At 41.4% G+C, this 11564-nt stretch overlaps 1 protein-coding gene across 1 annotated transcript in view; it reads left to right on the top strand.

The window, feature by feature from the left end:
- The window catches only part of LOC131979736 (netrin-G1-like), a 74300-nt gene extending 64765 nt beyond the window's left edge, over positions 1-9535 (top strand). Inside the window, exon 7 of the mRNA XM_059343731.1 lies at positions 7660-9535. Within this exon, the coding sequence (XP_059199714.1) occupies positions 7660-7898 (239 nt within the window). The 3' untranslated portion in view covers positions 7899-9535. The remainder of the gene's footprint in view (positions 1-7659) is intronic.
- The last annotated feature ends 2029 nt before the right edge of the window (positions 9536-11564 follow it).

Below are 11564 nucleotides of genomic sequence, written 5' to 3' on the forward strand. Positions count from 1 at the left end.
GGCTTTACAGATGAGCTAGTTACCCTGCTCTCTTCCATACCTGATCATGACTGTCCGCTGCTTGTCCTGGGCAACATGAACATCCACTTCGACAGTCCAGACTCTAATAACTTCATGTCATTAATTCATTCCTTTGACGTCCAGCTGGTCCAAAGTCCTCCTACTCACAAAGCTGGCAAGAACCTTGACTTAAATCTCATCCGTAACTGTGCCTCAGATGCACTGGTGGTAACGCCTCTCCACCTGTTAGATCACTTTTTTATCCAGTTCAATGTCACCCTATCAGAACAACCCTCTGCTCCTGCACCAATGGTTACGTTCCGCCGTAACCTCCGATACTTATCTCCAGCCCACTTCTCCTCTATTGTCGCCTCTGCCCTACCTCCGCTCAGCACATTCTCCTCTCTGAAGGCTAATGATGCCACTGACTCACTCTGCTCTACTCTGAACTCATGTCTGAACAGGCTATGTCCTTTATCTACAAGGCCTGCTCGACCCAACCAATCCCACCCATCGTACCAAGCTCAGAGCTGCTGAAAGAAAATGGCTCAAATCCAAACTTGCCGACAATCTCATAAACTATCAGACACTATTGTCCTCCTTCTCAGGCAGCATCATCGATGCAAAGACTGCTTTTTACAATGACAAAGTCAACAGTGTCACTGACACCCGGAAACTCTTTTCCACCTTCAAATCACTACTCAACCCTCCGCCTCCTCCCCCTCCTACCTGCCTCACCGCGGACATATTTGCATCCTTCTTTACAGGCAAAGTTGCAGCAATTAGCAGCCAATTCTCTGATCAGCTCACTCCCCACCCGACTCCTAATATTGTGACATATAGAAGTCCTATTACATGTCTTTCTGTATCTCAGCTGGGCTGCACTGAATCAGTTGCTAGCACCTCATTTTCTGGCTTAACACCCCTCTCTGAGAGTGAGGTATCCAAACTGTTGACATGTAGCCGTCCTACTATATGCTCGTTGGACCCTATACCAACAAACCTTCTTCAGTTCATTAGCCCAACCATCACGCCAGCTGTCACACATGTGATTAACGCGTCACTGTCATCCGGCACTTTTCCCACTGCATTCAAAGCAGCTCGGGTAACACCTCTTCTCAAGAAACCCTCTCTCAACCCTGCTGAAGTCGAGAACTATCGTCCTGTCTCACTTCTTCCATTCTTATCCAAAACTATTGAACGGGCAGTCGCTAAGCAACTTTCAGAATTCGTCCTACAGAACAATCTTCTTGATCCAAATCAATCTGGTTTCAAAAGCGGTCACTCAACTGAAACTGCTCTGTTGTCTGTGACAGAAGCCTTAAAAGAAGCAAGAACAGCAGCAAAGTCCTCAGTTCTCATTCTGCTTGACTTGTCAGCTGCATTCGACACAGTTAACCATCGCATCCTCCTCTCTACTCTCTCTAAAATGGGCATCTCTGGCTTGGCTCTGTCCTGGTTTGATTCCTACCTCAAAGGACGCTCATTCAGTGTATTCTGGCATGGACAGTTGTCTAATTTGCATTGCCACCCCACAGGGGTTCCCCAGGGCTCAGTGCTGGGACCCCTGCTATTCGCTATCTACTCCACTTCTCTGGGTCAGGTTATCCGCTCACATGGCTTTTCCTATCACTGTTATGCAGATGACACTCAGCTCTATCTGTCATTTCCTCCTGACCATTTCCTTCCTACCGCCTCTGCACGGGTCTCTGACTGCCTCTCTGACATCGCCACTTGGATGAAGGCACATCACCTCCAGCTGAACCTTTCAAAAACTGAACTGCTGTTCCTCCCTGCTAAACCTACAATACACCACAACATCAACATCAAAATTGACTCCCTGTGTCTTGCCCCCACCAGGGTGGTGAGAAACTTAGGTGTGATAATTGATGACCAACTCACCTTTTCCAGTCATGTCGCCTTAGTTGCCCGGTCATGCTTTGCACTTTACAACATCAGAAAAATCAGACCTTATCGAACTCAACATGCCACTCAACTCTTGACACAAGCTGTTGTCATCTCAAAACTCGACTACTGTAACACCCTCCTGACATGCCTGCCAGCCTGCACAACAAAACCGCTTCAGATGATCCAGAACGCGGTGGCACGCCTGGTCTACAACCAGCCAAAAAGGTCACATGTCACACCGCTGCTCAGTGAGCTCCACTGGCTACCTGTTGCAGCCCGCATCAAATTTAAATCTCTAATGCTGGCCTACAAAGTTGTCTCCGGTACTGCTCCTACCTACCTGAACGCCCTGATTCAGACATATGCTACCTCACGACCGCTGCGCTCTTCCAATGAACGGCGCCTGGCTCTGACCCCCGTTGGTCCAAGGCAATCCAGACTCTTTGCATTTCTTGTTCCCCGCTGGTGGAACACACTACCAGTTCCAACTAGAGCAGGGGCGTCCCTCTCTACCTTTAAAAAACTCCTGAAGACCCGCTTCTTCCTGAAAGTCGCTTTGGATAAAAGCGTCTGCTAAATGACTAAATGTAAATGTAAGTGCCTTAAGCTGCATTCTACTGAAAATTCCAGCAGGGGGTGCTAAGTTTGGCTGCAAAAAAATTGTCTATTCATTTCAGTGCAAAATGAGAAAACTTCTCACTTGATTTAGTACCTCAGAATTTTTTTTTATGACAACACTATTGTCTCAATCGTTAGTGGGGCGTGGCTTGCTTTGATTGACAGGTGGCTAAAAAGGTGAGCAGTCATCAGGAGAGAAGCAGAATGCATATCCACGTCAACGTGTCAATAAAGTTATATATAACATTATATAGATATTTTTTTAAAAGACGTTTGTGGTCTCATAACTTTGACCCTTTCACACTTTATTTTCACTTAATAACAGTTTATTTGAACATCTTGTTCAGTAAAAATGTCTTGTTCAGCGTTTGGTTGGACTAACAGACACTCCAAGGAGTCGCTGTTCAGTTATCCTAGGTAAGTCATTTTGTTTTTGTTTTTTGCTAGCCAACAAACATCCAAGTTAATGCTCCAGTTAATGCTAAAATGAATTAGCAGCAACTTCTCTCAGTCAGGTTGAGATGTAGAGAGGCGTGTAGTCAGTGATCAGAACCCTCTCGCTCCTCCACAGTCCAAATATGGTCTGCTCCCTGGAATGGAAACAAGATGGCAATGAGTGTAACACTTAACTCGATGCTTCCAACGGGCAGTCCACAAACCAATGGGTGACGTCACAGTCACTACTTCCATTATTTATATACAGTCTATGGGAACGGGTGGAGCTCTTTTGCCTCTTTGTGCTCCTCTGAACAGAGCGGCGTCCCTAGCAACGGTCTGTTAGAGATATCAGCTTCGTTGTAAACAAATGCACGAGTGGAGGGTTAGCAAAGAGGAAAAGAAACCGGACTTATATGATGGAGATTTATTCGCCAATTGACACAATTTATAAATCGATAAAAGTCGTATCTTGATCAACATTACTATCATTAATTATTTCATATTTTGCATGTCAGTGCTAATTAACTAACGTTAGCACAAGCCAACTTCTAAATAATGCTAGTAATACTAGCACTAACTTAGCGTCACTGGCATGTCGTTAGCTTGCAAGCTAAAGCAGTAAATCTGTAAATCCATGAACTTTATATTACTTAAAAAAATACAATTTTATGGAATAAATATTGGATATACACTGACTTTACCTGTGATGCTTCACCTGAGCTGGCAGCTCCACCCGGTCCACTGCTGTCAGTCATGTTTGGTGCATGCGCGTTTGGAGAAATCATGGTTGGTTTTTCTTCCCCTGTGACCTACATGACGTCATTTTAACAATTTTCTACTTGTACCCACAAACTTGAATTCATGTTCACAGTGAAGACTTGGTAGTCGTAGAAATTAGAGTTGTATTCACAAGATTTTGCACTCACATTTTTTTAGATTCATACTCACATAAAAGCAATCCTTACCCAAGCAATTTCTCAGACTCACGTATACAAAAGCAGAATTTTGTGTATAACTATTTTATTGACATACAGATGTTTAACATTATGAATATGAATGGTTAGAATCATGCACACATCTTTATGACAGCTATCTTACTCCATAAATTTGGAATTCTATATAATTGTATAATTGGGTATTACTATGCACATGCAAATGTAAGTAATTGTACACCAAAGTGTTGAGCAAAGTCAAAATAAAGCCCAAAATCACTGTACTGTCACAACACAAAGTTTCCCTGAAATGTTCAGTTACTATCCATTATAGATCGTAGCTGAAGTTGAACTGACAAACGTTTTATTATTTCACACAGACCCCCTCACTATGTGAGAATTTTTCTGAATGACAGAGAATAATTGATTTATGTTTCTCTGCATTTTGTCATGACAGCAGGGCCCTGCGGCTCCACAAAGACACCGCAGGCTTAAGACCCGGCATCAGCAAACTAATTGGGCTACAGATGCTTTTAGAAAGACAATGGTCCTGAGGGTCTGCTGGAGAACACAGAGATTATCCTGCGGCCACAGGAAACAAAGTTAATGTGTAGACTAGACAATGGAGACTCAGCTGATCCCATGGTAATGTTTTACCAAAACACACAGAGCAGGTGTTTTCCATTAGCTGTAAAATGAGAAAGCGGCTTTGACATTACTGATTGGGGTGTAGCCAGAAGGCCATTAAAGCTTGAACCCACTGAGGACAGGGCAGCAGCACTCTGTAATTTAGGAGTCCACTGCAAAGCTCAAGTGCAGACAATTTTGCACCCATATGGCATTAATTTGTTGGACATAAGTGGACTGACTAGATCTCGGGGTCCTGTCAAACTTGGATCAAAACTGTCAGTCCTGAAAAATGTTTCAGCTGGACTTACGCTTGCATTTTATGCAGTGTTTATGGGGCAGGTATGGGTTAGAACTATGACTGACAAAAAGCGCTTTCATATTGATTTGGGGGCAGGTTAATTACACAACCTTGACTTACATTAAGTTTGAAGAAGACTGAGACCAACATGTTGTTTGACTTTTTTGAAGCCATTTCTGCTAATTTAAAACACAACATATGAGAGAAAACCTGCCCTAATCCACATTAAATCGTACCCATACAAGTATAATATATATTATATGGTACGTATATAGAAAGCAAACGAAATGATGTATTTTTGTAGGCCAACCCAGACGTAGCATTTCCATGGGGTCTATTGAGAATTTGCAGATGAGATTTTTACATTGGATTTCGCATCATTGCAGAAAATAAGCTCTGTGGCAAACATTTTTCTGATGCTAATGCATTTTGTTCAGCATGATAATCTCCGACAGTAAGAAGCTAACATTATGCTATAGCCAATTACACCACGGTCGCACGACTTAAACATCACAGCTGTCTCCAACAAGCTAACCAGCTGTTTTTGACAAGCTAGGGAATCCATAGCCCAATAAATTGTTTATGTACATAATTAACAATCTACAAGAGTTTGCAAGAGCACTGAAAAACACAACTAGAGGCTGTAAGGCGACTAGTGAGGGAGTTCCTTTCCTTGTCTGATGTGATGACGTTTAATGACCCCGACAACCACTGTAGTCTCATTTAGCAACATGTTAGCAATCGCCTTTTAAAGGACAGGTAAAATTCACAAGTGGGGGTATTTATAACATATTTTGAGCTTGTGTTAACCACAGACATTATTTTAAGCATCGAACAACCACTTAATTCAAAATTCTCATTGAGTTTTAGAGATTAGACCCTATGGCGCTAAAATACTAACACTCAGTCCTGTCGGGACCTATTATAAAACTGGTACATGGTATAATATACAATGAGACTTGTTTTTTGTTACTAAAGTGATATATTGATTTCAGCCACTTTAATTATTACATCTTTGCATAACCAGGTAATTTCAAATTATGCACACAAACTATTCTTTTGTTTGTTTTACAAAATCTGCAGTGCCCTTCTAATACACAGAATAATACATATCTAATCCAACCCCTTTAACAGCTGCACTACTGCATCAAATCATAAAGAATAATATTTTTGTTCAGTGTTGAGTTTCTCTTTAAATTGACCTGAATGTAAAGAAATGATAGGCAGATCTGAGTCTGTTGTGTCTGTTTTTTTTTAGTTTCATCTAAATATAAATATAAACATAATGATGTCATATTTCCAGCAATAATTTAAGTTTTGCACACAAAAATGTACAATCTATCGAAAACCTAATTTGTAAATGTCAGGTTTTGTTGTCATTCTCTGAATCAAAGAGCAGTGCCTTGTTGCCAGACTCATTATTTTTGCACCAGTGTTCAACAATCACACAGGGAGGAATCTATCATGCAACGCAGCCCCAAGACTTCCTGCATTTTAAGTAAGGAGTTTGACTTACTGGAAGGGCTTCTATATTTGCTCTTATAATGCTATCATTATCAATCTGTCTATAAATACATAAAAACAGTTGAATACATCAAGGCTGTCATACCAAACCTCTCAGGGTTTCCGAAAGTAGACGCAGACGAGGCAAAGAAAGCTGCTTCACCAGGGAAAATAATTTACAACACTTCATCACAAAATTATTGAAAATCCTATATTGATGATAAAACCCATTACCCACAGGTGGAATTTCCAATTAAAGCACCTAACAGCAGTGGCGTCTGTGTGAAAGGCGACTGGGATATTATTAAGTTAAATGCAATAGCAATGCCTTTCTAATCAGTTTTGGCAGAAGCAATGATTATTTGTTGAGTTTATTCTGATGCATGAGCCACATTACCAAAAACCAAAAATGTGATTACTATTTATGCAAGGAGAGATATCCAATTACACTGAAATCTCTTGGCAAATATTACCTCTTCCAGGATTTCACCTCTGCCAGCAGAGAGGCTTCCTAGGATAATTGAGTCACATGTTTTTGTCTTGAAATGGGAATATTAGCTTATGTAGTCCGAATCAAACTATTTTAAAACAAAGAAATGTTTGGTGGCCACTAGAACAACTCAGTCCTGGATGTTACATCATTTTCTAACAAGCTTGTGTTGTTTGTTGTAAGGTTAACCACAGGTAGAGGAACAAAAACAGCAGTTGGTGAACTCGTGAAAGTGCTAATTTGCATATCAAAGGTAGTGATGGTGCAGGTGGAGCCAGGTATCCATCCCATGTCTTCTCTTCTTTCTGTTCTTTGACTGTCATTGTGCACGAGGGAAACAAAATTTAATTCTCCTTCCCTGCACAGGGGGGCCGTTCCACAATACTCTGGCATCCTTTGATTCACTAATCATTAATTTCACCACATCACTGCCATGGTTTGTTTGCTCTTTTGTTATGCCAGGATTATTTGCTCTAAAGTCCCTTTGGGTCACCTAAAAATATCCATAAATCCATAAAATGTCTGTCTGTGTTCTTTTGTCATAAACAATGATTCATAGAAAGGGTTGTCACAGGCTGTGGGCTGCATTCTAGTATTCATACAGTGTGTGCCCTGGTTATCTGTCTGCTCTTCCTCTGCACACTTCTCCACAAAAGTCCTTGGCTTCGCCCTCCCTAATGTGTCAGCTGTGCTCTGAGGACACAGAGCGATGCAGACAGGACAAGAAGAGGCAGCTTGTGCCCTGTGAACTTGCCTGTTGATGTTCTCTGCTGCCCTATCACTGAGTGATCTATTAATCACCCCTTCCTGTCTCCCCTGCCCTTTTTGCTTTGTCTCCGCAGCTCGTGTGTGTGACAACGCGATGCTGCGCTGTCAGAACGGTGGCACTTGCCACCACCATCAGCGGTGCCATTGTTCCCCCGGCTTCACGGGCGTCCTGTGCGAGAGAGCTCGCTGCCAGGGCCCCGGGGAGTGTGATGACCAATTGTCTGGACGGGCCTCCTTCCATCATCCCCCCATCAGCCGCCAGCTCGCTCTTACCCTTGTAGTGCTCCCGCTGTTGATCCCTTCCCTTTGCTGAGAGAGCTGAACGGCCTCCCATCCTCTACCAAAACCCTAAGACCACGTATGTTGAGACCGCACTCTCAACGTTAAGGACATAAAGGACGTGTGAACAATGTGCTCAGCATACAATATAAGCAACTCTTTTATATATCCAAGGCCGCAGTGGTGGGTGACTAGCGCAACAGGTTGTGCACTGATCGGTTATACTGAATGCTAGATGGATTTGTTAAAAGGCTTGGTGAAGTCACTGCTGTCTTAGAATGTCACAGAGGAAGCGGATGGAGCCCTGGCGTTGTGATTATGTCATTGGCTCATTAAAAGGCAGACTGGAGACTCAGATAGAGCTACCCACACTCTGAGAGCAAACTGTACAAAACTAGACACATGATTTCTAAGTATCATCCGAAGTTATTAAAAAATAATAATGTGGACGGGGGACATCTTAAAACATCTTGCCTCACTGCCTCCTTCCCTCTTCTTCCCTCACTCTTGCCCTTTTTCCTTCACCTTCTCCTCCCTGTGCTTTGGTGACTCTGGTGATTTTACTTTGCTGAAGGGTGTCCGTTGTTTTGCCAAATGCTGCACATGTAATATTATCAAGCCCCTTGACAAGTACCAATCTAGTACGATTTCTTTTATTCTTTTTCAGAGGCTTTGTAGTCATGCTTGAGCTCACCTGTACGGGACAAAAAAAAGTTGTATCATACTGTAACTGTATTTAATTTTTGTATAAAACAGATATTTTCATGACTACGCAAAACAAAAAGATGTATTACTTGTTTTCTATTGCTGCCGAGCCGTCCTAAATGTGGACTATGAGTGCGCAAAGAGTTTGGTTGTATTATTTCTTTGCTTGTGTGGCACATGGTTCTCTTCATTTGAGAGCTGCTGTCAAAACTATGTTTACATACACACTTACACAATACACTTCCACCAAAGGGAAAAAGAAAACATGTCTTTGTCTTGTTGTTGAACAGTAGTAATTTTATTAAGTAGTGACATTTGGGACAAGATGTACAGAGTGAAACAGTGTATTGTTTGTAGACAGGTACAAGCCACTGACAATAGCTGAATGTGATTTTAAAGGATAACCGAAAGCTGTCAATGCCAATTGTTGACCTATTCACTGAAGATACAGTTACTGGTAGCAATATGTCAGTCAACAAATGAAATCCCACTTCTATGACTACAAATGCTTTTTTCTCCTGTGTTGTAACCATCCTTGTTGTGCTTGTGAAACATGGAAGACTCAGAAGAATCTCAGCCAAAATCCCATCTGCTTTATGTAAATTTAACAAGACGAAAAAAGGAGATTGCAAGGCTGTCGCAGAGGTTGTCCAGCTCAAATCTGTAATCAAATCTAATCCTTGAATCAAATGGAAAGAGGGGAAGGTTTCCTGAGCTGGTACGGTTGAAAGCCTGCATCCTGCTGCGGGAGCCTTTGAGAAGCGGCACGTTCAGGAAATGAGCTTTAATTCATGGAGGGTCAATGAATAGAAATGAAGTCGCATCCCACTGGGTGACATACTGAGCACTGAGACCAATTTCATTTGAGAGATTAATTTTCTTACCGAGGTTGTCATGAAACACCTAATTGTGTTAGAGTCTACTGTAAGTGCCTCTCATTAAATGACACTGTCGATGAAAAGAGTAGCGAATGTCTTTTTTGACAGAGGCTCTGGCCTTGGAAAGTAACTTCTGGCAAGTGAGGTGAGGTATTTGAAAATCGGCTAAATAACTGGAGGTTATTTCTTAATTTATTTAAATATTACAGTTCTGGAAGGATCAAGAAATGCTCATGGTCGGTGTGAATCCTGGAGAATTAACAAGGAGAAACTTTTAGATTAAATCATTTCAGTTAGAAACTAAACCAGAAACATCCATGAATAATTAAGCACTGGCTAAACGTCTCCCTAAAACAGCCATTGTTTATCAAAGTTTAGATACCTCCATATGTTAAAGTGGTGAGCTGTATGAAGAGACCGTTGAGGAAATTGCAAAAATGAAATGCAAATAAACAGTTCCATCTACTAGCTTTAGGTGATTATTGGGAGTTGGTTCATTGAAACAAGCAGCAGGTGTAGCATATTCTCTAGTTTGAAACCCATTATACCACTGCGGCAGAAAAAGATGGCAAAAATTAAAAGTGTGCCAGTCCAACCTCTAATTCAACACATGCAGCAGAGGTCACAGTGAACTGGTGGTCAGCGCAGAGTGAAGTCTAAACTGCAACAAAAAGTAGCTGATCTGGGTTTGTGCTGGCTGAATTTTCAAACTGGTCTCCTCTCAAAAACTTAAATATAGGATGTATGTACAGGCAGCGAAATACGAGCTATATTTATGCATTACTACAATGCACCGCCCTGTCCGTTCCAATGTGTCCACCGCCATCTTACTCATGTAGTGGTAAGTTAAGTAAGTTGCGGTAGTCACATGACCCACGTAACTACTTCACTTCGGGCATTTATGTACATTTATTTACTTTTTAAATTGTCTTTTATAACACCTTACCAGGATTTCTCTTGCCCTAAACCTAGGTCAGTGGATTTGTAATATAAATTCACAGAAACTGCAGCCTTTTTTACAACCGCAAACAATATGTATGTTAAACGTGAAACGCGAGCCACAATACGTACATGCATATCGTAATGGGTGGTACTGACATAACCTATTCTGTCTTTTAGGTTTGAGAACTTGTTGGAATTTGAGTTTCTGCAGCAGCTAAGGCCCTAAGGCACACACACTTCATTTATCCAGTCATCATTTATTTTGCTTTATCCATTTCCATTTCACTTTGTCTCATTTTGCTTTTATTGATACGTCAACTTTTCCACAAATGATACTTCTTTGCAAATTGAAAATGCAGGTGGATGTTAAACACACCAAAGGACTACTTTGTTGGAAAAGGCCTACAGGTTGCATTTTTTTTTTTTAAAGGGGGGTGGGAGCTTTACAATAACAGACCAACTATTTAGAAGCAAGCCTTAAATGTTACTATATCAGAGTATATAGGCTAATGTCATGCACCTCTGTTCTGCTCTCTATTGGATTTGGGGAAGTTTACACTCAAACTATAGGCGAACCTGTTATCCAAGATGATGTTATATTTGGTAAGCACTCTAGTTATTCCTGAACCCAAAAGCCTTTTCTCTTTAAGGGAAACACACTGCTTGAAAATACAAAGAAAAGCACCCAACCTCGGCCTTGCTTGTTAAAGGATGTAGGCCAAGCTGAGGAGCTTATCATACTTATAATACAAGGACAACAACAATGCTGTTTCTTTATCTTTATGTATTCCACACAGATGATGAACTAGAGAACATTGCCAATTTTTGCACAGCACTATGCATGTGGCCATCAAGTTCATATATAAACAATTTTGATTGCCTGCTTATGCCCATCAATGACTCAATCCAATGGTTAATATGTTTCTGTTAACACTGTGAAGTGCATAGCCACAGGACCGAAGGGGGACGATGGCTTAGCAAAAGGTCAATTGCTTTTTCACGCTCGTAGATGTGACTAACTGACTGAAAATCTATGCTCTTACCCCAAATAGAATAACAACATCATATCTATCCAGAATTACAATTATATCACCTTCTGTGATTTAACAGTTTGGTTCAGGGTTCCTGTCTCTGAACGGGCTCTGCAAAATGTGAAGTGGCACTCCTGAGACGCT

This window comes from Centropristis striata, chromosome 11 (assembly GCF_030273125.1).
Source record: "Centropristis striata isolate RG_2023a ecotype Rhode Island chromosome 11, C.striata_1.0, whole genome shotgun sequence".
In the NCBI taxonomy this organism is placed as follows: Eukaryota; Metazoa; Chordata; class Actinopteri; order Perciformes; family Serranidae; genus Centropristis; species Centropristis striata.